This window comes from Columba livia, chromosome 18, assembly GCF_036013475.1.
Source record: "Columba livia isolate bColLiv1 breed racing homer chromosome 18, bColLiv1.pat.W.v2, whole genome shotgun sequence".
In the NCBI taxonomy this organism is placed as follows: Eukaryota; Metazoa; Chordata; class Aves; order Columbiformes; family Columbidae; genus Columba; species Columba livia.
The window spans coordinates 6,276,516-6,303,905 of record NC_088619.1 but is presented as its reverse complement, the minus strand read 5'-3'; the positions used below and the strand labels follow the sequence as shown (position 1 = coordinate 6,303,905).

Below are 27,390 nucleotides of genomic sequence, written 5' to 3'. Positions count from 1 at the left end.
CAAGGGCCATTAGGAAAACTCTTCTCTCCTAGACAAGCTCTGCAGACGCAAACACGGGCGGGGGGATTCCGGATCAGCGCTGGCGCAAAGGGGCCTCTTGTGGCCCTCCATAACACGGAGGCCCGGCCTCCTGCAATCCCCTGCGGGGTGAGATCCCCCCGGGATCGCTCCCGCAGCCGGGAGCAGCTCCAGCCCACGGCTGCTGCGGACGCTTCGGCAACACGAGGGGATGGCAGCCCCGGAGCGGCGGCTCCCCGTGACCGAGCGGGCCCGGGCAGGGCCCGGCGAAGCGGCCCGTTGCCATGGCAACCAGCCCCAGACCCTGCGATTGGACACACGTGTCCCTATTCGGTACTTGTACAGCAACGCGGAACGCGACTGGATTGTCCCTCGCCGGCCCCCGTAACGCGCTCCGGCAGCGGAGGAGCAGGGCGGGGCGTTGTCACGCAGTGCGCGTGCGCGGGGCGGGGCCGTTCCCCGCCTCACGGTTGAGATGGCAGCGGTGCCGGCTGAGCCTGAGGGTGCTGGTGGTATCGAGGCTGCTGCGGGCGGCCCGGCCCCGGTCGAGAGCCCGGGATCCGCCTCATCGGTGCGGAGGGGTTGACTCTCCGTGGGCGTCTGGGCAGTGGGTGCGTGGCAGCCCTCTCGGCCGCTCGGAGAGGGGCGCTGTGAGGCGGAATGCAGTGTGTGGGGCCAGCGGGGTTAGGCCCGCCCTGCCAGCCCTTCGGCAGGACCCGCCAGTGTGAGGCGTCCGGGTTAACCCGCTGGTGCACTGGTGGTTCTAACCTGGTGTTTGGTCTGAACCAGAGTTCACTGGAGTCGTCGGGACGTTCGTGTCAGTGGGTTTGGAGTGAGAGTGCAGGGAGATGAGGTGACCATGGTTTAAGATATTCTTTAGTAAACCCGCATTGGGTCATGGTCTTGGGACCTGCCTATGCTGGCACCTTGGGAAGTGAATCTTCTGTCCCTTTCCAGGTGCCCAAATCCATGGGAAGCGTCTGCTGCTGCCCCCACTGGCCTTGGCGAGAGCAGTTCATCTTTGCCAAGATATGTTGTAGCCACGTTTTTTCTGATGCTCTTACCTGTATTCCTGACATTTCACTAAGCATGTTTTAGTGTAATCCTGTATTATGACTCTTGATCCTTCAGATAAGGAGTAGCTTATTGTCTTGATCTAATCTTGAGTGGATCAGAGAATGAGAACATTTTGTTTCACATTCCCCAGTGTTCTTGAGTGTTTTGTTTCTCATTCAAGCTCAGGCAGTCTCTGAGCATCAATGTTCAAATAAATCTGGAATGATTTAGTTGAGTTTTAGTAGGTGGGGGTGGTGAAGGCAGGGGAAAGAAAAGGCAGAATTCCCCTTCTCTGATTTCTAGGTAACTCTGAAAGGGGTTTCAGGTTTGGAGACCTTCTCTCCAGATGTTTTAAATAAGCTCTTTTTGCATAGGTTGCCTCTGGAATTGGTGAACCTTATGCTCTACGATGCAATAGCATCTGTTTTGTGCTCTACAGCTGGTGTGAGTTACATAAATTTGACTTAGCCCAGCGCATTAGCAGCATAGCCAATGTGGATGTGTGTGCCAACAGTACGAGGAATTGAGCCAGTGAACTTGTCAAGTGTGTGCAGTGAGGAGGTGGGTTTCCAGTGTCTTCTCATTTGAAGGAAATGGGAGTAGTTACAGGTGGGAAAGATTATCACCCCATACCCACCATGAACCCTCTGCTTTTTGCACCTGCAGGGTTGTTTTCCATCCTCTGTGCTGTTAAGGGGATTTTTGCAGACTGTGTGAAATATTTTGAATAAATTCTTCTGGGGCATTTCTCAGAATGAATCAAAGGTGAAAGTCCTCATTAATATCTGCCAGAGGAGAACAAGTATGCGTTTCCAGGCCAACTTTGGTGTTATCCTAACAATAAAAGAATATGCTCCTGTTTTTAGTTATTTCCCCCCCCCCAGGTCTCTCATGTCTCTTAATCACTGTATCCAGGCTATGTGCATTTAACAGGGAGTTAAATCTTCTGTCTCTGAATTTATAATAGATTGGGTTTATTCCCATAAAGATGGTAGGAAACAAGTTCAAAAATCATGTTGGAGATAACAGTCCATTTTTGAGAATTTATTTCCTCTAAAGACTGAAATAAACAGTTCTGAAGTTTGCAGTAACTGGTGACTGTAAGGAATTTATATAGTAATCAAGCAGTGAATGTGTGGCATAATTCCTCCTGTACTTTTGTTGGTGAATCACATTTTGATACCAAGACTGTACAGAAAGTGGTTGAAGAGACCAATCTCTATAAATCCCTTGCTGTTGTAGCCTTTTCCACCTGCATTTCCCTGGAAGTTGTCTGACCAACGTAACATTAGCGGTGGTGGGAAACGCACGGTGGTGTCTGCTACCATCTGTTTGCAGCAAGTGAATGGTATTTTGTTTTATTCTCCTTTCTCCATGATATAACTAAAGCTTTTCTCAGAAAGGTGAGGTTTTTAATAGGGATTTCGACATGTTCCAGGAATGCGATCTTTCTTGTGAGTCTTCTCTGTCAAGTGAAACAGCAGAGATTCTGATCTATGAGTATGTAGTCGGAGTGAGTTACGGAAGCAGCACTAGATGGTAAGAATTCTTAAACGAGATGAGATTTGAGTGCTAGTACCAGGGATGTGCTTTAAAGGTGAACTTGTCAGTGTGAAGTTAGTGCTTGGATGTAATGATCTTAAAGGTCTTTTTCCAGCCAAAATGATTCTATGATTCTATATGAATTTGGATTTCTACTAGGATGGCAACAGAGCAAAACGTGGAAGTCCTTGTCATTTTTTTTTTTTTAACTTGAAATATATCTATTGCACATCAAATGTATCCAGTCTCTGATCCTAGCCAGCAACTCTGGAATAGCCCTGGGACTCTCCTTTTCTGAAGGGGGAAGAACGCTTGTCTCAAACGCTTTAATTCCCAAAGTAGGTCAGGAACGCTGCTGTTGAGATCTACACAAGTAGCGAGTGAGTCATGGTGTGGTCAGCTGTCGGGAATGCTGTGTGCCGCTTGTGTTTGCTAACTGCTACATTGCGTTGGGAGCAATAAACTGACAAAGAAGAGGTATTACATGGTGTGTTTCATCTTCATTTGTCTCAAAGGGGATAATTGATTTTGTTTCCTGTGAGAGGGTGGCATCAAACCTACTGTGGGGATTGCGACTGTTTTCAAGTGTTATGCCAACTTGTTAGGGATGTCACTACAGAAAGAGATGAAGCAGCCAGCTGACATCATCCTGGTGAATCATAAGGAGTCTGAACGCATTTCCAAAACTGGCAGCGTGACCTGGGCTGAACACAGCTGGGGTTACGTCCCTTCTTGGTGTGGTGATGTGTGGGCTCGCTGCAGTGTGTCTGGCTGTGAGGTTGTTCCCGGTGCTAATCCCAAGGGTGAGATATGTAGAGTCATTAGCTCCCTTGGGGTCAGTTTCCCCCCCCAGTTAAGAGGGTGCAGCCCTGGTGCGAGGAAGGGTGATGCCTGGAGAGAGACAGCGCTGCTGGGCAGTACAAAGTGTGTGTTTGGAGCTATTTTTTACTACTCTTCCTGAACGACTCACTTTTTCTTACCCAAGGCTAATAATGTAAGTGCAGCCCTAAAGTGCTCACAATTGAAAGAAAGTTCATATACTGTATATTCTGTAAATAAATGTAGGCAAACATGAGGTGGTGGGAGAGGAGAAGCAAGTGCTCCTTACCCACTGGATGGTGCTGTTGTTTTATACAAACAGCAGCGGGGTCCTGTGTAGCTCCGACTGAAGGCCTCAAGTACTGCTTTACTTCACAGAGAATTAAGAAGGGTATGTACAGCCCTCTTCTCCTTAGCAAATCTCGGGAATCCTGCATGTTGTGATCCGTCTGTTATCTAGCATTCCTGAGACAGGCTAATCTTAGCCAATGATGACAGGTGGGAAAACTCCTATTTTCTGAGCAATTCTTCCTGATGAGAACCAGAATTTTTCTAAACAGAAATCTCATTTAAAACTTCCCTTAATCCCCCAGCCACAAGACTTAAGCTTTGTTTCACCTGCAGCATGAGTATTTGTTGGCTCGGTCAAGTGTGGTAAGCTAGCTAGGAGCTGCTAGAGGAAAATGTTGTTTTCAGAGTCTGTGGTTACATTATACTTCATTGAGAGGGGAAGAGAATACACATTCCTCTGATGAAACCACCTTTCCAGAGGCCAAGACTTGAGCTTGAATTCTGTTTGCCTGCCATAGCATCAGATAAGATCTCAAATAGGTATTTGTGACTAATGTGACCTTGTTCTAATGTCTCTGTAATTTTTTTGTTGCATTGTTCTATAACTCTCTTAAAGATGTAACTGCGATCCTTATGAAGGAGTGGACTTTGTGGGTCATTGCCTCTGTTATTTGTCTTCCTTGTCAACACTGTTAGAGCCTTTTATTGGAAAGGAAACAAAGAATAGTAGCCTGTGTGGTGTGAGAAATTGTTTCGCAGCCTGCCTATGACTCAGTTGTTGGAGTTCTGCTACTAATTATTAATGGCAGTAGAAATTAACTCAAGATGCTGGTTTTAAGGAAATTAGAGGGTGGGAAAGGAAGTGGTAGAAGTGTTGAGTTTGTAGTAGAGTGAAGAGGCCACATTGATCCAGTAACTCTTGTGAAAGGTGATATACTTGGAATTGTTCATGTCTTCCAGCATCACAGGACAGGCAACCAGCTTCTTTCACTTTCCAGATAACCCAAATTCTGGTAGCAGAGGAGAACTTTGCACAGAAAACTCCAGTCAGCTTGGCAGTAGGTGTTTCCGATGACCATTGCTAGTTTGTGAAGGAGAAACCCTTGTGTGATGGCCCTGGTTGAGCACAGAGCACTGTGCTCTGTGTCACTGGGAAGGTTTTTGGTGGTACCCATGGTGTCCTGCAGCAGCCCTGTCTGGGCTGATTGGGAGCTGAGCTGCTGGGATTCCTGCATGGGGGCGACTAACTGGGGTCCAGAGACTGGCTGCTACAAACTGGGTGGGGGAAAAGCAGAGGTCAGAAGAGATAGTACCTTATTTTGAGGATGCCAGTGGTTCATACATGAAGCAAGTTTTGACTTGGGATGAATAACAGCACCAGATTCATGCCTTAATTTCTCATTTTATTGTAAGCTCCTTGAACTCGGTAGCGATCCCCTGTTGAATCCACGGAGCTGTGGGAGCGTGACCTGCTCTCTCTGGCTCCTTTGTGCCAGCCCCTCCTGTAGGCTTTTGTGTTAAATGGTTTCTTAATAACAGGTGTGGGTTATCCTTGTTTGTACGTGGATATTCTGTACCCAGAAATGATTGGCATCGTGCGCAACAGTTTGGTAATATGTACACTGAGAAGCCCATGACAATGGTGTTGATGGCCCTGCTCACTTTTCTGCAGGCGATGAGGCAGACCCCCTCTTGCTGGTTGTATCAGAACATGGTGGGCTCTATCCTGCTTTCTACAGTCGTAGTGGCTGACTCAGCTGAGAAAAAGTGACTGTTTTGGTGTCTGGGGGGGCACACGCATGCAGGCACTTCAGGTTAGGATATGGGAGCCCGAGACTGATCCACGACGTTATCCAAAGGTGAGAGAGCATGTGATGATGGTAACGGGCAGGGTTCTGTCCCCTCAGCCTAGAGGATCACCAGCACATGGTGGGACATTAGTTTGGAGAAGAGGAGACTAAGGGGGGACCTCATTAATGTTTATAAATATATAAAGGGTGAGTGCCATGAGGATGGAGCCAGGCTCTTCTCGGTGGCCAACAATGATAGGACAAGGGGTAATGGGATCAAGCTGGAACACAAGAGGTTCCGCTTAAATTTGAGAAGAAACTTCTTCTCAGTAAGGTTGACAGAGCCTGGCCCAGGCTGCCCAGGGAGGTTGTGGAGTCTCCTTCTCTGGAGACATTCAAAACCCGCCTGGACATGTTCCTGTGCGACCTCACCTAGGCGTTCCTGCTCCATGGGGGGATTGGACTAGATGATCTTTTGAGGTCCCTTCCAATCCCAAACATACTGTGATACTGTGACAGCAGAGCTCTGATCTGAGACCCCCTCGTACAAACCTTTCTCTCTCTAAACAAATCTACCAAAGGACAAGACAATGCGTTAGCTGCCTGTCTTATGTTCTTAGTTCTTTTTTCTCCTTTGTGAGCACAAAATAGCCACGTATCTAACCCAGAGTCCTCAGCACAAGATCAGGCAACTGTAGGAGACATTTCTGTTGACTTTCCAGGCGGGTGGTGCATTTCAAAGTTTGTAGCAGATAAACCTGCACTTGGGGTATATATAGTGAATGGCCTTTTTCGTCAAGCATGTGCTATTTATTTATGTGTAAATGGAACTACAGTCTTCTGGTTTACTTGAAGTTGTAATGCCAGACCTTGTCAAATGCTGATATTGAGAGAAGGGAGAGGCTGGCTGAATGCAGTGTTCTGCGGGAAACAGTAAGCCTTGTAGAAAAACTGTCTTATGATTCCATTGCAATCTCTAGGCTGTAAAATGTTTTACAGGATAACGTAAAACCCAAACACTAACCACATGACAAGATGGGAAGTTTTTTTTCCTGCATAGATTAGATAGCAAAGCATACGAAATTCCACAAGTGAAATGCCACCTATTTAAAGAGAAAGACAGATAATGTGTGTTATGTAGATGTGAGTTACAATGAGATAAAGCTAACTCTCTAATCAAATTGTATTTTAGCAAGGATCTGAACTTCTATCCATGAAACAGTGTCATTATTTTAATGTGTTTGTGGGCCACTTGACATATCCAGATTTCTTTAATAGATCAACCTCATGAACAACAGTGAAATACTTTGGCAGTGACAAAACAAATAGCCCATCTCAGACCTGTGAGCTGCTGGAGCACTGTGGCTTCAGCCATTGGGGTTCTGAGGATGTTGTGGTGGAGCTACCAGGGTCTAGATGAAGCTGAAAACAAAGATAGACGTGTAGCTTTGAGCAAAAGCAGGACTTTGGCACCACTCTGTTTAAATTCTCGTGTGATTAACTGCCTTTTACCGCTCTCGTATTTATATCAGAGACCTTCTGTCTAGAAAACTGTGTCGTGCTGTAGCAGAGCTCCTCATATTCCTCTCAGCAATGACTGCCCCTCAGTAGCAGCTGAAGAAAATGCAGCAAGGTAATTTGCAAGTGTTTTAGGATAAATTACATAATGTTTATAAACCCAAGACCTTGTTATTTGCTCTTGGATTCTCAGAGCACTTTACTATATGATTTCACAGGACAACACATGTAGTTAAGCAACCAGAAAAGTCATTTTTGACGGTCTTTGTTTTTCTATGGAGCTCTTTGTCCTCTTGATTGTTTTGTACATTTAATCTTAAGATGTTAATTATTTCAGTTAACTGTGTACTTGTGATTAGAAGATCAAAGGGTAAATATGAACTCAAACATTGATGGAGCTGAAAGGTGGGGTGGAGCAGAGGTGGTGCCCTGGACGGAGGTCAGTGGAGTATGACGCAGTGGCGGACGTTACTTATGGAGAGGGAGGGAACCCTCGGGTGTTGAAAGGTAGACAACCCCCAACCACCATCTGCTTGGAGTCACAGGGTTGGTTTAGATGTCACTGAAGCTTGGAGCTGCATGAGATGAGCTTTTAAGATGTCTCTTCCAGCCTTTGCTGCTGTGGCTCTGCAGTGTAACTAATTCTAGATGAATGGATGGTGTCAGTGAGTGCAAAACGCCACTACAGAGGAGAGCGGTGAGGACAGGCTAGAGGAGATGAACACAAGGGCTGGACACCACCTGAATTTGACGTCATCCTGCTAACAACACAGCTTAGACTGTTCCTGTTGTGGGCCTGAGTGGGGGTGGGCTAGATGACCTTTATTAAAGGTCCTTTCCAACCCAAACTGTTCTGTGATTCTCATTTGATAACTAAAAATGGGCACACAAGGCTGGAGATGCAAGCGGCAGAGCTAGGAGCAGACACAGTGTATGTCCTGCCTGACATTTCCATACCACACTTTCTGCTAGAGTGACACCCATCATTAGGAGTAGAGAGATAAATAATGTCATTGCACAGTGTTATTAGAAACAGACTGGCTGATCCTCTCAGGCCCAGCTGAGACTTGCAACAAGAGTTTCTTTCTTGGAGATCTAAGGCCTGTGAGACAAACCCCAATTGAACAGATGCTGAGCAGCTCCCGGGGAACAAGGAGAGAACAGCATGCTTTTCCTTAGTGTGAGGAAATCACATTTCCATCACAACAGCACAATGTGCTGCTCTGCTACTCAGCAATTACTTGCCTGGGGTTTTCCCAGTATGAGGTTGATAGGTGTTGGGCAACTGGGCTGAAAAGAATCACCTTCTCTCCAGGGTTGGCAAAAGCCTCTGTCAGATTAACAGGAGGAGGGTGGATATAAGTAGCACAGGGCCCCCTTGGTATCTAAAAAAAGCAGAAGATTGGTTAAATAGAAGACAATAGACAAAAGAGAGAGAAGGGAAGGGCAGCATGTGATTTCCAGCAGTAAATCCATCTCGCCTCTCACAGAACCCTGTGACTGTGCTACTCCTGCAGCTAAAACTGTGACTGCCTTTCTCCAATGCATCTGTCAGTCCAGAGCAGAGAGGACAGCACTGTGAGGCCACATTTTTCCAAGCGTAAATCAGGGACATGATGATTTATACCACTCAAGAAGCGGGCTTAAATCTTGCATTCCTGTAGCACTTTTCACCCCAAAGGATGCCAAATGGCACATTTGTCCTACCACATGTCAAGAGGGATGATTTCTGGTGTTAAATCAGTGGGAAGAGTATGGGAAAGACCTTCAGCAAGAAATATATCACTTCTAGCTCTAAAATTAGTAGACAGTTACAGATGTGATTCTGTAATTTGTACCTGTGCAAGGTCTGATTTTAGCAGCCAGATGTCAAGTGCTGAGATGATATGTCTGCATTTGTTGCCAGGGCTGTGAGGAGGGATTTGGTCTTTGTGATTCTTGTATTTCTCAGGAGCAGCGGAGGATCCTGCAATGCTCCTGGTCCCGGCAGCTGTCAGGGACAGGAGCTGGAGAGGCTGCTGTTCTGATTTGGGGGCAGCTAGCCATGAGTTCAATAAATTACCTCCTCACCTGTCTGCAGTACCGCCCTGTTCCTTAGGGGAACAGCTCTCTGAAAGATTCCTAGTCAAGGAATAGAGTATTTTCTTCCTTTCCATCAAACAGATTTTAAAGGGGAAAAAAACCAAACCCTACAACCCAAATCAGCCCTGAAGTGGTGTCAGTTTTGTGTCTCTGTCAGGTGATATGCAAGGCTTCCTGCTGGGATGGCACAGACAAAAGACTGTGGAGGGAGGCATCTGGATAAAGTAGCCCTGGTTCTTTCCAGCCTGTGTAACAGAATCACACAGAATCACAGAATCGACTGGGTTGGAAAAGACCTCAGAGATCATCGAGTCCAACCCTTGGTCCAACTCTAGTCCGTTTACTAGATCATGGCACTAAGTGCCATGTCCAATCTCAGTTTAAAAACCTCTAGGGACGGCGAGTCCACTACCTCCCTGGGCAGCCATTCCAATGCCTGACCACTCTCTCTGTAAAGAATTTCTTTCTAATATCCAGCCTAAATTTCCCCTGGCAGAGTTGAAGCCCATGCCCCCTTGTCCTATTGCTGACTGCCTGGGAGAAGAGACCAATCCCCACCTGGCTAGAACTGCCCTTCAGGTAGTTCTAGAGAGTGCTGAGCTCACCTCTGAGCCTCCTCTTCTCCAGACTAAACAAGCCCAGCTCCCTCAGCCTCTCCTCATAGGTCTTATGTTCAAGTCCCTTCCCCAGTCTTGTTGCTCTTCTCTGGACCCGCTCCAGCACTTCAATCTCTTTCCTGAACTGAGGGGCCCAGAACTGAACACAATACTGCAGGTGTGGCCTCCCCAATGCAGAGCACAGGGGAAGGATCACTGCCCTTGTCCTGCTGACCACGCTGTTTTTGATACAGGACAGGATATCACTGGCCTTCTTGGCCACCTGGGCACACTGTTGGCTCATGTTGAACTTCCTGTGAATTAGTACCCCCAGGTCCCTTTCTGTCTGACTGCTCTCCAGCCACTCTGTGCCCAACCTGTAGTGCTGCAGGGGCTTGTTGTGACCAAAGTGCAGCACCCGGCATTTGGCCTTATTGAACTTCATCCCATTGGAATCAGCCCATTTTTCCAGTCTATCCAGATCCCTCTGCAGAGCCCTCCTGCCTTCCAGCAGGTTGACACTCCCTCCCAGCTTGGTGTCATCAGCAAATTTGATGGTCTCAACTCCAGCTGATGTTTCCAGCCGTTGCTGCTATTAGTGTGTTTTTCTGTGTGTAGGGGTGGCAGATAGTTTTGGTTTTTAATTCTATCAAATGAAGTGGCTCATCAGTCTTCTCAGCTTTGTGTATCTGAGCAAAGGATGCCAGGACCAGAGCCATTGTGGTGATGCAGCTTGAGCAGGATAGGGTGAATAGTGAAGAGCTCAAGAAGCAAAAAAGCAGCATGATGAAAGACTTGATCTGCTTCACTCAGTGCAGAGAGGTTAACACCTGTAGCTGTGGCCATGGGAATGTGCAGAAAGAACTAAAGTTCCAGTGGCCAGAGGCTGTAATATGGCCAAATTCAGAGCGATTTATACCTCATCTCCCAGTGATTGCTCCATGCAAGGACTTTCTCTGGTGCATGGGAGAGGGAGGAAATGTTCCAGTTTAGACCTGTATCATCTGCTGTTACAACATAAACTCAAGGTGATTTCTTTACTGGGGCATTATCTGGGTGGGGCTGAATAACAAGATAACAAAATAACTCTAATAAAACACTGTGAAGTTTTCCATTCTCAGCAACTCTGCTGAGTGGACACGTGAAGAGACGTGCTAGTGTTCCACCACGAAGGCCACTGTCTTTTTCTCCTGGGGCATTTCAGTCCATGGAGAACACAGACCTGTTGGCTCACTAAGCCGTTCCCCACCTCCTGGTGCAGTTCTGAGGCTTTGCTCCGTGACAAAACTGTGGGTATTCTTGCAAGTGCAGCAGTAGACGTGAGTTTTGCCCTGATAAGTGCAGTTTGTCTCTGGGCGTTTGTTCAGTGTTTATGACGGAAGGTTTGGTGCAGAAGAGAAGGGTCTTGCTGGAAAATGGCCAGTGAGTCTGGAATTAAGGCAAGCTTGGGAGTCATTGGGCTATTGGTTTTGTTTGGTGAAAGCAAGACAAATAGCTCTGCGGAGTTTGCTCTTGCAGTCCTGTGCTTCTGAGGATGACGGCAGAGCTGGGAGGGGAGAATAAGAACCTGACATCTCCAAGCCAAGCCTGTACTAGCTTAGCCTTTGCTAACCCACAGGCATGACCACCGAGCAGTCACAAGCTGCAGGCAACATCATTCTTTTTCTCTCTCAGTTACAACTCACTCAGTTCTTATATCAACAAGTAATACTGTGAACAGGTCCAGACATCCCCAGCTTCATTAGCAGGTCTTTATTCCACAGGCTTCCAGTCAACTACTGGTTTTGCTATGTTGTGGACATCACTAAAAGGCAGGTTATTCCTATGGTGAAACTTGATCAATTTTGTAGAATTCTGTCTTTAAAGCACATCTTGCGATGCCCTTTTCCCTCACCCAGAGCCATGGGAAAGCGGAAAGGCACAGGCAGGTAAGCAAGACTTGATACACAGCCCTCTGGAGAACATGCACGTAGATACATTGTTGGCATAGTTCAGACTGTAACTGACACCCACAACACACACAGCCTAAGATCTAATGGAGATAAAGTTTGTTTATGAAAAAAAAATAAAGGCAAATCTGCCTTTTATCGATCCAGGATGTAACTAGGATGTAGTTAAACAGATGTGGAATTAAATGGATTGTTAGTGATGGAAAAGGGCAAACAGATAGCTATCTTCACTTGGTCCCAGGTGGAGTTTGATTTAAAAAAAAGAAGTCTTGCTTTAATAGCGCTATAGAATAGAAGAACTTCTGTTTTGGGCATTGATGTTGGTAGCTGGACACAGTAAACACGGAGCAGCAACGCTGGGCTCGGAGTCTCTGCAACGTGAGAGAAACAGCATCTCCTGGGGTTGCTGGTAGGACTGCCAGGGGAACATGCAAAACCTCTTGTTTGGAAGAGGAGGCTGGCATCTGGGCTGTGGCCCTTCCGAGCCTGCCAGCCCCTGTGTTAGGTGCAGTTTTTGCTTATTGTCTCCTTGTCTGTGGGCCTGTATATCCCAGGAATCACACTTCTTACAGAACTTTACAATTGAACAGAGCTGCTCTTGGCCACAGAGGTAGTGTGAGTGTGAGCTTCTGAAATTTGTGGTGTTGCCAACAAAAGATTTTTATATCTGGGCCTAATTTGTGATAAGAGCTGTGCAGAAGCAACCTATGTTGTAAGAAGCAATGTAGTAGACTGCCCTTGTACTGTCAGGATTAATATTTAACAGCTCCCCATGAGTTAAAATAGCCCTTTGCTGTAGCATGTAAAACTCTTACCTCTGGTACAGTAAGCATTTCTCTGGCTGTGGTGTTCATCTCTGCTAATCTTTCCCTCTGCAGGTGGGGAGATGTATTTGGAACTTCCAAAGATCTCCAGACAGACTGATTTTCATAAAGAGGAGAGGATGAGATACGGATTGTGGAACTTGAGATGGGAAGAGAGATTGTCAAGTGCTACCTGGCAATGAGAAGCATCATATCCCAGGTCTGAATGTGCTCATGGCTCAAATCAAGTGTAGTGCAAACCCCTAGGTTTGCAGCAGTGATTCGTTGCCCTTGGAGCATTTTGTATGCATGTGGCATTAGTGAAGCTTTGTTTTAACTGGTGCTGTTGATGAGCAAAGCCTGGGTGTATTGTACAAAACCCAAATGACCAGGGTCCCGCTAAGCACAGTAGTGTAGGAGGCAGTTGTCTGTCTGTCCATGATGGCATGAATCACAGATACAAGAAATTTGAAACATATTTTGGTGTTATATGTAATAAAAATTCAGATATATTAGATGCTTCCTTGAAATCAACTGAATTTCAAGGTGCTGTACTGTGGGAGTGTCCAGGGTGATCTAGTTCTCTTAAATTCTACAACTAGTCACAGACTATCCATCCCTGTCCTTTTTTAGTGATGAACTGACATAGCTATCATTTTCCAGTTGCCCTAAAGTCAGGTCAGCTTGTTTAGAGAGGGAGGGGACTGTCAAACTCTAAGCCTTGTCTTCTAATGCTTCACCCAAGCACTAATCTGCCTTTAAACACAAACTTCTGTGGTAGATTTGCAAGGAGTCTGTCTTGTTTCAAAGCAATCACAAGGTGAAATGGATGCATATCTAACCATCAGCTTTTGGGGACAGGGATTGCTTCTGGATTGGGGTTACAAGCAAGTACTGCATGAAGAAGAAATTAAATATCTGTTTATGGTTGTGCCTAGAATTTTGTTTGAGCTGTTCGGCAGGTGGTGGTCTGAAAGCTAATTTATTTGACTGTGACTATGGCTATTATTTCCATCATTCACCCAAATGTTCCCAGTGATGTACCAGATCTCACAGCCAACTAGCCTCATGAAGGAAAATACAGGAAACTTCCACTGTTTGCAGTAAAAGGTGTTGCTTTGCCCACTCTGTGTTGCAGCAGTCTTAGGGTGATAGATGGGAGCAGTGCAAATCTGTTGTTTTGTCTGACAAATTGGATCCGTGTGTGGTTCTGTTGGGAGAGAGGGTGTGCTGTTCTTGTGGGGAAATCCAGAGAGGAGACCTGCCCACTCGTTCAATACACCTTTGGAAGGCACTTCCTGACAAGCACCTCTGGGCAGCAGCATCAGAGCCTCTGTTGCTCCCAGGCATCTCACCATGGGGTTTTGCAGGAGAAGGCTTCCTAAAATTCCCAAAGTTTTCATTTGGCTCATTATTTTAACAAACTTTTGCGTCTTTGTTGGTAATTTCAGCTCCTTGTCAGAGTCAAGGCTTTTCAGGTAGGAGACCTGCTTCCCTGTGGTGTGTGCTGCCTGGATAGGGTGTTTTTGCTCATGTTCTTTCTCTATGTCATTTTACCCTGAAACTTTCACTTCTGCTCTGAGTTAGATAATCACTTTGCTTTAGCAGACCTTGTTGTGTACAACCAGAGTGTGGTGTTGGAAGATCTACAGTCACTAACTTGCTTCTGCTGGGTTGCTAGTTTCCAATGTTTCCTTGTGTAGCTGTTTAAAAGAGAAGCTTGTGCTTTGCTAGTACTGTTTTCGTACTTTGGCACTATGTAGTATTTGCTTTTTTTGGTGGCTCCCAGAAGGACCTCTCTCAGCCCTAGTCCACATTGCACTGCTGGGCATTGAACTGCATGTGATACCTTTGACTTTATAGTGAGTTCAACGTCTGGTTCCTAATACAAATATGCTGCATACTTGGAGACCAATATCATGCAGACATGATCAATATATATATTTTTTTTTTATAGAAATGATCAAGTAAATCCTACAAGAATGGGTGTGGAGGGAATTGCAGTGTAGGTTGTAGTAAGATGCTTCCAGTGCTGCTGGCAGGAAACACCGTTCCTTGCATGAGCTGAGCCTTTCCTGCTACAAGCGTGGCTCAGCTGTGTGTTGGTGCTGTGTATAGGAAGCACTGCTCACCACCAGCCCTTGGATGGTCCCAGCTCTCCCCATGAGCTGCTCTGGCTTGTCTCAGTGGGGTTATTTTCAGCTGGACTTCTTGGGGCTGATCCTGTGGGGACAGGCAGGAGGGGTGAGGCTGGGAACATCTGTGTCTCTTCTAGAGGTGGTGTGAGTTTAGCTCAGCTCCAGTGGATTGAGACTGCACCTTGAGGACAGCTGTGGAATGCGGAGAGGGAGATGGGGATGTGCACAGGGAAATGGGGAGAAGGGAAGGGTGTAAAGAAGTGAAGTGCATTGTCCATGGTCACAGAGACTGCTGGTGGCAGAGCTGGGACAAAAACTGGCTCTCCATGCCCATCTGATTGAAGCTATTTCATTCTGAGGTAGTTTCAGATAATGGAAATGTCCGTATTTTTGCACCTTAAGTATAATAAAACACCACTACTCATGAGCTGTATGTGGTTAAAACACCGCTACACCTGAGCTATATGTGTTTATCTGTGTGTCAGTTCTATTTCTGTAACCTTTATATGCAACATAAAATACACAAAGCAGCATTTTAATGGATTTACCCTCTATTTGTTCTAGGGCTTTGTAAATGGAGAGGAAAATGACAGTAAATATCATTGAGCTTCTGCAGTTGTTTGCCAGCTGGACTCTGGAGCCTGAAACTTGATGAGTTATTTTGACCCGTTGTCTGGATTTAAAATGCTGCTCGGGAGACCAGGGTCCTGTGTAGGCATGAATGCCTGGCCGTGTGGGTCTGACTGCAGGGAGCAAGCTTTGGGATGTAAAGGGTGCTCCGTTTTACATTTTGGTCTCTGGATGTTTGGCACAGTATTTGAAATTAAAGTGTAATAGAGCTGGGATGGAATCTGTGCCCTTCAAGACAGCAAGTACAGAAAGTCTGGAGTGGGGCGGGTTTGTCATACTGTCCTGTTTCATTTGTTCTCTGGCCTTTAATTTCAAAATTTTAAATGTCATCTTAAAAATACAGTAGAAAATCATCCAGGGATTTGAGGTCTGCCTAAGCTACCTTACCAAATTTCTCTTAGAGTGTATATATAAAATCTTTCCTCTTGTTAGTCAGTAAACAGTGACACAAGTTTATACGGGAAACACTGTAATAGAAAACCTGGGCTGGCTAATAATTATGAGGAGAGGTAGAGGAAGAGTTGATAGGCCATTTATGACAACCTCTTTTTCTCAGACATAGCACTGGAAAAGTTCCAGTATTTATCTGATACAAAATAATTTTTAAAAGCCTCCTTAGCTGATCATTTCCTAATCACAGTATCACAGTATGTTTGGGATTGGAAGGGACCTCAAAAGATCATCTAGTCCAATCCCCCTGCTGGAGCAGGAACGCCTAGGTGAGGTCGCACAGGAACATGTCCTGGTGGGTTTTGAATGTCTCCAGAGAAGGAGACTCCACAACCTCCCTGGGCAGCCTGGGCCAGGCTCTGTCACCCTCACTGAGAAGTTGTTTCTTTTCAACTTTAAGTGGAACCTCTTGTGTTCCAGCTTGATCCCATTACCCCTTGTCCTATCATTGTTTGCCACCGCGAAGAGCCTGGCTCCATCCTCGTGGCACTCACCCTTTATATATTTATAAACATTAATAAGGTCACCCCGCAGTCTCCTCCAAACTAAAGAGCCCCAGCTCCCTCAGCCTTTCTTCATAAGGGAGATGCTCCACTCCCTTAATCATCTTCGTTGCCCTACGCTGGACTCTCTCCAGCAGTTCCCTGTCCTGCTGGAACTGAGGGGCCCAGAACTGGACACAATATTCCAGATTTGGTCTCACCAGGGTAGAGTAGAGGGGAAGGAGGATCTCTCTCGATCTACTAACCACCCCCCTTGTAATACACCCCAGGTACCATTGGCCTTCCTGGCCACAATGGCACAGTGCTGGCTCATGGTCATCCTGCTGTCCACCAGGACCCCCAGGTCCCTTTCCCCTACACTGCTCTCTAATATGTAATTTCCCAACCTATACTGGAACCTGGGGTTGTTCCTGCCCAGATGCAGGACTCTACACTTTCCCTTGTTAAATTTCATCAGGTTATTGCCTGCCCAACTCTCCAGCCTGTCCAGGTCTCTGATGGCAGCACAGCTTCCAGTGTCAGCCACTGTTCCCAGCTTGGTGTCATCAGCAAACTTGCTGATAGTGCACTCTATTCCCTCGTCCAAATCGTTAATGAATATATTGAATAATATTGGCCCCAGTACTGACCCCTGAGGCACTGCACTAGATACTGGCCTCCAACTAGACTCCGCACCATTGACTACCACTCTCTGGCTTCTCTCCTTAAGCCAGTTTGCAACCCACCTCACTAGTCTATTGTCTAGACCACACCTCCTCAACTTAGCTGTGAGGATGCTGTGGGAGACTGTGCCAAAGGCTTTACTCTTTAATGAATGCCATACCATTCTGAAGCTTCAGCAAAAATTGAACTGTTATCTACAGCCTGCTATCTGCACAGGTGCTTTTTTTCTCTCCCCTCATTTATCACCTTGGAAGCAATCCACAACTCTCCAAAATGAATGTGTCATGCAAAGGGTGAGTGTGAAATTAGGCTGTCACAATTATGCTGGTTCATCCTGAAGAGCTTTGCTATACATGAAAGCTCAGCTGCAGAAATTTTTTGCCTTCCTTTTTCTTGTTCCACCCTCCAGCCATGTGCAGATAAAAATGAATGTTTGGGACAAAACCCAACCACTTTGCCTTTGGTTTTTTTGTTTGTTTCGTTTTTTATGGGTTTCAACCCGGTCTCGTTGCAGGTGGCTCCTCTGCTGTGTTAGCAGCTGTATCCTCCTTGTACCTGCCTGTGCCTCTGAATTGGGCAACAGAGCAGCTGCAATATTAGAGATGATGGCTGAAAATGCAGAAATTTTACATTTTTAAGCCTCATAGTGTATTTTAATAGCTTCAGAATGCCTTTCTTAAGATGTGTACCTGGTGAGTGTTGTGTAATGCCACCACATTAGCTGGCTAAGGGGGAGGAGAAGAGGAAAAAGTGCCATGTGGCCCCAAATGCTTAAGAAGTGATGTGTTGTAAAGGAGTTTCAGTTCTTATTAGACTTCCCTTACTGAATTCTGGAGGTTGTTCATGTTCTGTCACTGAAGCACTCGGCTCTGCTGGGCAAGAAGAGAGCCAGGTGGCTGCTCTTATGGTGTGTGCCATGTTGTGAACTTGGGATCTCCAAAGCTGTCCCCCTGCGGTGCTCTGGGGACATTGCCAGGGGTCCTGCCCAGTGCAGGGCAAAGCTGTTCTGTGTTGCTTTGCAGTTCTGCCAGTGTGGATGTTTCATGAGCCGAGTGCTGAAGAGGAGCGTGTAGCCTCTGGGATTTGCATAGTGGGGAGATAAATAGACAGAATGGTGCAAGAATTTGAATAGCGCTTTGGTGACAAAGTTGTAAATGAACTCGAATTCACACAGCATCTTGCAGAAACTCGGTGGCAGTCGCAACAGCAAGTGCTCAGAGTGTGGTGGTCATGTGCAGTGGTTGCTCTGAAGCACAGAGAGGGGCTCAGAGTCAAGAGCACTATAAATGGGCTGGAATGTGTCCAGTGTTAAGTGGGAAGTGTGTGTGATGTGTCTATTTTTCCTTTGATTGCATTCAGGCCATTGGGCATTTTCCAGCGTGCCCCGGTTACTCCAGAAGTTGACACCCGAACGCAACAGGGCTCAAACCATTCTGGTAATGGGAGCTCAAGGAGCTTTTTAAAGGTGACTTTGGGGAAAGACGTCACCAGGCTCAAACGAGATATGGTTGAGAGGACACCAAGATGGGACAGAAAGGAGGAGAAGAAGACGACGATGAAATCAGTTGCCAAGGTGGAGGAAGCCAAAGGGAACACTGCTGTGAAACCATCCCCTGGTTTGGAGGGAATCAAGAAGACAACAGTCAAAATGGCCCCTAGGGTGCAGGGAAACAAGGAGAAAACAACAGTGAGACCAGCCCCAAGGGTGGAAGAAGCCAAGGAAGAGACAATAGTGAAACCACTTCCCAGGGAGGAGGGAGCCAAGGAGAAGGCAACAGCGAAACCACCTTCTGGGGTGGAGGGAGCTCATGAAAACAACATATCCAAAGACCAAACGAAGTCAAAAGACCCTCTTTCATCAGTGAAAACTGTAAGACCTGTTCCTCAGGCTGCTGCGGTGACAGAAAAGAAGCAACTGAAGGCTGCCGACTTCAAGTCTGAGCCACGGTGGGATTTTGAGGACAAGTATCTGCTGGACAAGTCATCTCCACCATTGGTAGGTGTGATGGCCTTAAGTGTTCACCAAGAATGATGCCTCCTTGTTGACCTCCTTGTCTACTGCCCCCTTTGCAGTCAAAGATGATCTCCAAACTGGTAGGTCAACTCACTGGTAAATGCAGATGCTGCTGGGACACAGAGGGGGTAAGACCTTTGTGTATGACTCCGTTACCCTGCCCAGTCCTCTGCTGTGCTCCAGTATAGGAACGTGCTGCAGTTGCACACATGTCCATGGGTGCCTTTGACAGCCTTTTCTGGAGCTCAGGTGCATCACAATCTGGGACAAATCTCTCTCTTAGATGTGCTGCAAGGTGGTCCTGCTCTTAGGTGACTTGATACGTTGTATAGTGGACTCAGGGACACAATACAGTGTATATGTTCCCTGTGGTGGCACCTTAAGGTAAGGCAGATCACACCTCTTCTTGTGATGCCTACAGACAGGTGCTGGGTGACTGACACTAAGTAGCAACCTACATCCAGGTTTCCCGTTTCTCACTCGATCACTTGGGAAATGGAGCATCTGAATTCCTATCAAGACTCAGGTTTACAATCTCCAGATTTGCCTTGATCTTTGTTTTATGCAGCCCAGGTAAAGAAAGCAAGAAAGGTCATGGGGAAGGAACAGGAGTAGGAATATCTCTGTGTGCCTGTTCACCAAAAGTCAAAACAAAGTCAAAGAAAAGGGGTTAGATGAGGTTTGATAGACAGGTGCCTGCCTGCTTTGGACACAGTAAGGTGGGAACTGTTGACATCTTTAAGGTTTTCTTGGTGGAAATTCAACTATGTGTATGTGTGCCCCGTTGGAGAAGTGATGGTTAAAAAGTAACTTGTTTTTATTGTTGTGGTTTATTGTCAACAAGAAGAGACTCTTGCCCAGGAATGGCAGTTCACCTTTTATACCCTGTCTGTAGACACACCCGTAATGAGCAAGCAGATGCTTCACCCATTTAGAGCTCTGTGACTCCCATGGTACCAGCATGTTGAATCGCTGTCTAGGATTTTGTTGCTATGCATCGAACTGTCATCACAGCAGACTAAATAATTAGTAACACATCTGGCATTCAACGTGGTCTGCACAGGTGAAGTATTTTGGTAGAGGTGAAGATGGGAATCTCAAATGATACAGTTGTACCTGTCTAGGCAGTAGCACTTGCACAGCTACAGCTTCAAAGTTATTATTACAGATCCTGCTTGTTGGGAGTGTTATTCCATATGTTAGTTCTCATGATCACCTCTGCCTGTGTAGGTCATGTTACTGATGTGATCTTCTAAAACTGGAAGACTGGTGCCCACCATCAGGTTGTCTTAGCAGCCATAGAACTGAAAGCCTGTCTTTTTTTGTTTTGCACAGAGCTCTTGTTCTGGCCATATTTTTTGACCTTTTCTTTGAAGCTATGAGGGTTTGGAACTAATTTGAGCATCTCATCATTACACAGGTCCTGGAACAGGTCCTTTAGGAAAGTTGTAAACTATAGCAAAATTCTCAGCAAGCAGATGGGGCAGGTTGTGATGCACAATACTGTCCCTGTCCCACGTCTTATGCTGGTAACTCTGCAGAGCTTACCCAAAGCATTTTTCCCCGGCACCCCTGTTGCTGGAAGGCTTGGACAGGCAAGTGACCCTCTCTAGCGTGAGGAAGGTCTTTATACATGGGTGTAAGTGGCATTTACACACTGCTCATGTGCCCAGGGAGGACGGAGCGTGCAGGCAGACAACAGGAGCCTTCGTCTGTTCTATCTCAGTGGTCTCAAATGAGCCATTTGCCTGTTTAAAGTCTCAGTGCCATGGTCTTCCACCATTGTCATGTGGCATTAGGGAGAGTGTTGCTCCAGGGGACTGTCAGGGCTGCAGGCACCACATCATTCTGCTCAGACCTCTCCTGGTGGAACAGGGGCTACTCCTGAAAAATTTAATCCCATTCCTTAAGCCCAGGATGCCCTGGGAGACATGGAGAGAGCAGTAGCAGATGAACTGGGCTGATAAAAAAACCCTAGGATGAGTTTTGTGTCTCCCTTGGGGTATTCTGATGTTGCTCCTTTTGGCAGTGCAAGCCATTCTGTTGCTGGTGGGTTGTCCTCTTCAGTGTGGCATTGAGCAGCTTGAGAGCAGCAGCTGGCCCCAAAGATACCTCTGTTATCTGAAGATCTGTGACTATTAATTGTGGAACTTGGTGGTTATACTCTTGATGTCATGCACTGGCCCAGCCTTCCTGAGTCACAGCAGAAGGGCCTGGCAGATGATCCGGTCTGTGGTGCAGGATGTGGATCCTCCTTCCTCGGCTCCTCGTGGTCTCGAGACACCCAGAATACAAATGGAAGTGGGTGAATAAGGGTGGATATGGATGCATATGCCACATGAGATGGTACCTCACCCTTCCTGCCCAGCGGTACTGTGTAGACACAGTGGGGTTAGGTCACCAGGATCCTGCACGTCGACTGCCGGATGCTCCCATCTTTCTAGGTGCTCTTCCCTGAGCATGTAGCGTTTATGGGGTTGTTGTGACCCAAGTACAGGGCCTGGCACTTGGCCTTGTTGAACCTGGCCTCAACACATTGGTCCCCATCCTTCAATGATGCCAACATGAAACTCTCCACAATGTTGTTCTCTTTGCACTCCTGTTGTGACAGGCGGAATGAGGCCCATCTCCTCAGCCTGTGACTCGATTGTCACCCTCACCTGCAGCAGAGAGCCCAGCTCAGCAGAGCACATATCAAGGCTTTGGCAATGCAGTTGGGTCATTGCTGGGGATTTGAGCTGGACATGTGAGTCCACTTGGTCTCCTGTTTTGTCTTTCAGCAGGTATTGCAGTAGGTGTTTGGGGAAGATGTCTAAGAAGGTAGAGCTGAAATTGACTCAGTGGAAAATCCAAAGCAGTGGAGTTGTTTGTTCTCTGTTTGCACAGAGCATAACTCTTGCTAGTCACAATGAGACCCCTCTTGTTATGAAGAATAAGCTGGCTTGTATTCCCTTCTCAGCAACTTGCTTATCTGTGATTCATTTATGACGCTGAACAAGTTGTTTGCATGCTTTTTCTTATCTTTAAAGGGAGTGATAACACAGTTTTCATGCAACATGTTCCTCAGTGTGTTTGCTTGTGTGCGCTCTGAGGCCAGGACCTTGCAAGGAGTGTTGCTGATGCAGGCTGCTAGCCTTATTCAATATGTTTAGGTTGGACCTATTACTGATGCTAATTTGCGTCAGTTAATGAGGTCCAAAGCCAGTAAAACATGAGCATCGCAGGTCTGTTGTGCTGAAAAGGAAAGTCTCAGAGACCTGGAGTCACTCTGGCATCCTTGTAGGTGACTTTCCACCAGCTAGTTGTTGATGTAGTGCTGAGATTGTGCCTCACGTTTGCAGTGAAGGAGACACCAAGGGGAACAGATGATGTACCATTGGAGTTTCTAGACATCTTCCCAATACTCATACACAAGCACTTGCACTCGTCAGGTTTATCAGCTCCCTGCTAATCTGTCCTTATTGTTTCCTTTTTGTTTTTTCAAGACCTGCTCTGAATCACTGAAGGCCAAAGCTACCAAGTCTGAGTGGCTGAGAGATCTTTTCCTACCCAACATCACGCTCTTCACAGACAAGAGATATTTCAGTGACAGTGAATGGGACCGCCTGGAGCATTTTGCACCTCCCTATGGCTTCATGGAGCTGAATTATTCATGTGAGTCCCTCAGGGCATGTCAGGATAGGGGACCATCAAACTCCCAACAGGAACCTTATACCAAGTAGGTGGAGGTTTGCAGCATCTCCCTGTCAAAGGCATCAGGCTGGGTGGATCTCCTGGTGGCAACTCTGGTGGTTTCACTGTGTCCATCCCAAAGGCTCTCGATACTAATTCCCCACCGTGTTTGCTTCACAGTGGTGAAGGAGGTCATGTCCCTACTGCCCCCAAACCCTCACCAGCAGCTGCTCCTGGCCAACAGCAACAGCAGCATGCCAACGTGCATCAGCTGTGCCGTTGTGGGCAACGGAGGAATATTGAATAACTCTGGGATGGGCCAGGAGATCGACTCCCATGACTATGTCTTCCGGTAAGGCACGCTTCCAACTGATAAGATACACACAGCTAGCACTGTGTCTGGCTAGCAGGTTATTATGGCTGGATAACTTCACCTCTTCTAGTGTTGCACTGGCTCCCAAGTGCCAGAATGACTGGTGGCAGGAGGAGCTGAAAAACCAAAAAGGAACTGGAAAGTTCCTAAATACACAGGAAGAGCCGGGGTTCAGAGATGAGCCATAAAGAGCCATCTCCAAAGCATGGGCTCTCCTGCAGATCATGAGGTATAGCTAAAAATGGGACTAATTCTCCCTTCCTCCAGACTGATGCTGTCTTTTCCTGTTATAAATACAGATGTGAGGGTTTTCAGTGGTCACCTGCTAATCTTGCTCTTCTGTTTGATTTCCTCGGCCAGGGTGAGTGGCGCTCTAACCAAAGGATATGAAAAAGATGTGGGAACAAAAACCTCCTTTTATGGATTTACAGCCTATTCCCTGGTGGCCTCTTTGTATGTCTTGGGAAACAGAGGGTTCAGTGAAGTCCCACGGGGAAAAGTAAGTCAGGTCCATGCTGTATGCGTGTGTGAATTTGGTGGGATGCTGTTGTCTGTGGCCTTCAGTTCTGATCTCGCCATGTGTGATGAGCAAAGGGGCTGAGCTAATGCTTTAGTATTAGCCGTAGTGAGGTAACCTGCACTGGCTTGGCTCAGTGAATATTTGCAGGGGCAAGTGGCATCAGTTCTACAGCAGCCTGTTGGCATGTAGAAATAGCTGCACATCAGATATTATCTCCATTCTGCTTCTGTGGGATAGTTAAAATCTGCAGACAGAAGATGTGTCCAAGAAACTCTGAGCCTAGCTGCCTGCTTGCATTTTGTTTTTAAAGGATGAGTCTCTTTTGTGCTGTTCATTAATGCTCACTTGTTTTCTTAGAATATCAAATACATTCACTTCATGGAGGGAGCTAGAGACTATGAGTGGCTGAAAGCTCTTCTGCTGAACAAGAACGTCAGGAAAGGATTCTTGGACCAGTATGGGTAAGACAAACTGGCCTCACCTCTATACCCTGCAGGGTGGAGCTCTGTTTTGTGCCCTTTTCCTTTCCACGGTGCTCAGCCCTGCTGAGGTGCAGGTGAGGGTAGAGCCAGGGTAAAGCCTGTGCTGCTGTAACCAGTACACCTCCTTCCCAGAAGTAGCTGATTTGAATTACATGTGGCTAGAGCTTGGAGAAAGCTTTGCGGTCCTTAGGGATGAACACATGCTGTTGCCTGGTCTTGTGCCTACATGGTGCCTGCTCATGGATGAAGGCCTGGTTCCACCAGTTCTTGTCTATGCACACACATGATTTTGATATTTCTGTCTCCTTTTGTACTGTCTCCTCCCTGATCTCTTCCTCTGCAATGCACACGGGTTGTGGAGGCTTTCTCATGATCTGGGAAATGCTGCAGAATAACTTGTTTGTGGTCCTTCTCTCATCACCAAGTGCACCAGGGCCAATGCTTTCCAGCAGTGATGAAATATAGGAGCTTGTCCTAAGTCTCCCAATTCCTGTCTTTAGGCCGAGGCCCCGGGAGAAATTTGGTAAAGATTTCACGACAGACAAGTACCTGGTGATTCACCCGGATTTCCTCAGATACATGAAAAACAGGTGAGCTGGGGGTTTTGTGCTTTAACAGGCTTATTTTTTCTGGCCGGCACCATCTCTGTCTCTGGGCCCTTTCCTCGCAGCTTCACTCCCTTGTAACTGCAGTTTAACCACAGAAGCACATTGGAGGTAAGCTTAACTAGGGTTCAGTCAATCAAAATGCTCTGTGGTGCTGCAGCAGGATGGTAATGGTGGGTAGATGTCCGGCATCTGTGAGCTGGAGAAGCAGCAGCTGTTGTCCAGTTTGGCTTTCTGCATCCAAATGAGGCCCTGGACAAATGGTGAGTTTACATGTGGGAGGAGTGTTGCTGAAGTGCCAGAAGAGATGATTGAAGTTCAGGACCAACCTTTCCTGTTCCCCATTGCTTTGCACCTTGGAGGATGGCTCCGTAACAGCCATTCTCTCCTGAGATCTGTTCTTGACTTGGGAGGTTGGTTGTGCCCTCAAACACAGTATTAGGCACTTTTTCAGTATCCCATTTACCTGGCCTGGCTGCTTGTCTTTGCCTCTCTAATCCTTTTCACAAGCCTGCTGGACACTGTTGCTGTAAGATCTGCCAATTGTGGGCCACACGTGACCAAGAGATGTAGGAAGAAGAGCTCCTGTTGTGTCCTCCTTTGGCTGCCTTTACCCTTTGGTGTCCTTGAGAGCTGTATTGTACCTTCTCTGAGAGAAGGCAAATGCAGTGCCAGATGGCTTGTACTTCCCGCCCCGTTCTGCTGTCTCCCCTCTGATTTGGGTCCTTTCCAAGGGCTCGAATGCTGTTTTTTCCTGGTGTGGGCTCCTACCTTCCTAACAACTGCTGGCATCAAACACTGCAGCTCCTGGCAGGTTTTGTGACTCCTCTGCACCTTTCCCTGTGTCTTGTTTCACTCTTGCATGGGGGAGATGGGGGGGTGGGAAGGGAGCTGGATCTACCAGGGAGCTTCAAAGACAAAGAACAGATTTAAGAGTGGGCTTTAATGTACTAGATCCTTTAATCCACCCCTCTTTATTCTACCTGCCTCAAGACCTACCACTTCCATAAAGCTGGGGCAAAGCTGGGCTTAGGTTGCACTGCAGGCATTGGAGTGTTCTGAGCTGGGCTTGTGCTTTACTGAGCATGCAGCGGTACCCACACATGTGGCCACAAACCCCTGCAAGGAGGAGAGATGCCACATGGACCACAGGGGGACAAAGCATGCCCTGCTTGAACCAACACACCCAGCAACTGCTCTGTGCTTTCTTCTCTCCTGCTGCAGGTTTCTAAAATCTAAATCTCTGGAAAAGACCTACTGGCGGCTGTACAGGCCCACAACGGGGGCGTTCCTGCTGCTGACTGCCCTCCACCTCTGTGACCGGGTAAGGGCATGGTGGTTCTTGCACACAGCACTGGCTGGAAGCAGGGACAAGGTAACAGGGCAGAGCAGGGATGTCTTCAACCCTGCCTAAAATCTGCCTTGAGGGTTTATGGGTTCTTATCAGCCACGAGGGAGCAGATTGAAGTGAAACAACCCAAAAATAGTTCACGTAGAGGTTGTGAAGCTTGCTGTGGCCTGGGAACCATCCTCCAGCAGGCTCTGTGGAGCCGGTGTTCCCAGTCTGGTCCTTCTGGAGCCCACACAGGGTCACTTTGAGAAGCCCTGACTGGTATCTGTGTCCTGCGCTCCTTCCCCATTTGAGAACTGTGTCCTGTGTTTCACTGAGCTCCCTCTGTCCTTGTCACCTCTCCCCAGTGACTCCTCCATGTTTCCCAGGTGAGCGCCTACGGCTACATCACAGAGGGTCATGAGAAGTACTCAGATCACTACTATGACAAGGACTGGAAACGTCTGGTTTTCTACACTAACCATGACTTCAACCTAGAGAAGCAGCTGTGGAAAAAGCTTCATGATGAGAATATCATGAAGCTTTACCAGAGATCCTGATTCTGTGGCAAAGGCCGTTGCCTGGGAACTTTCAACAACACCTCACTGGGCACGGGAGAGGACCTCTGGAGCCGAGGTTAGCTCTGGACTTCCAGGCACATTTTTATCACAATGAAGATATTTCCCTCCTTCAGTACTTCTATTCTTTTACAATGTTTCTACAAATATACAAATGCTACAGACCAGGAGAAGAACAGTAAGAAAATGCAGCAAGCCAACAACGTTGTCCTGTCTGGCTATGCTGCAAGACTGTTGCGGATGGTTGTAGGCACTGGTATCAGGAGAGATGAATCCAGAATGGATCTGGGTAGCATATGGTCCAGTGTCCTGCATCTTCATCCAGGTTTCCTCTCTTTGCAAGGAGATGCTCCTTCTGCTCTGGGTGGATCCTCCCTGTTAGTGGTGCCCATCTCGAAGCTGAGTGTGTTCCCTAAGCAAGCTGCTTCTGCAGCCAGGGGATGGAGGGGGACACACAGGTCCTGTCTTGGGTTGTTCCTGGAAGTCCTGCTCTCACTCTGGTCCCTGCAGATAAAAAAGGATGGACTGGACACTTCTAGGTGACTAATTTGATGGAGGATGACTCTCACTTCTGCTTCCTAGTGTGACATGTCCAAAGGACCACCACCAGCACCTCAAGGGCAGACAGATGCTCTCCACAGTGCAGCAGAAACTCCAAACTTGCTGCCTTGTGCTCTGGGGCTCTCCTGGCTGCAGGACGTGTGAATCTTGTGTCACAGTCCTGATGTGCCAAGTCCCCGCTCAGCTGGGCTTGGGCTGTGACAGGAGTGCTGTTTGCCTCTTGCCAGGGGAGGTAGGAGAGCTCTCCATATCCAGGGATGGATGCTGTGCGTCCTTGCTGCAGCCTGGAGTGCCTGTTCCCCATCGCATGGAGAGGAACGCGGTTGCAGCCAGTGCCCCTGCAGCATATTCGCCTTCTGAAAGGGGTTTTGCAAGCAAAATAAATGGCGCTACTTTGGCCAAGCTGA

General features: G+C 47.2%; 1 protein-coding gene across 3 annotated transcripts; it reads left to right on the top strand.

The window, feature by feature from the left end:
- Window positions 1-171: 171 nt before the first annotated feature.
- ST6GALNAC1 (ST6 N-acetylgalactosaminide alpha-2,6-sialyltransferase 1) lies at window positions 172-27,390 on the top strand. Of its 3 annotated transcripts, none has more exons than XM_065034666.1 (9): window positions 172-589; window positions 18,208-18,844; window positions 22,348-22,516; window positions 22,715-22,886; window positions 23,268-23,406; window positions 23,785-23,888; window positions 24,410-24,499; window positions 25,739-25,838; window positions 26,213-27,390. In XM_065034666.1, the coding sequence occupies exons 1-9, from the start codon at window positions 303-305 to the stop codon at window positions 26,213-26,215; spliced, it is 1,701 nt and encodes a 566-aa protein (XP_064890738.1). In that variant the 5' UTR covers window positions 172-302; the 3' UTR covers window positions 26,216-27,390. The 3 variants fall into 3 exon arrangements, with proteins under 3 accessions (XP_064890738.1, XP_064890737.1, XP_005503203.2); XM_065034665.1 differs by having other exon boundaries at window positions 175-589; window positions 26,234-27,390; XM_005503146.3 differs by lacking the exon at window positions 172-589 and adding an exon at window positions 13,714-13,942 and having other exon boundaries at window positions 26,234-27,390.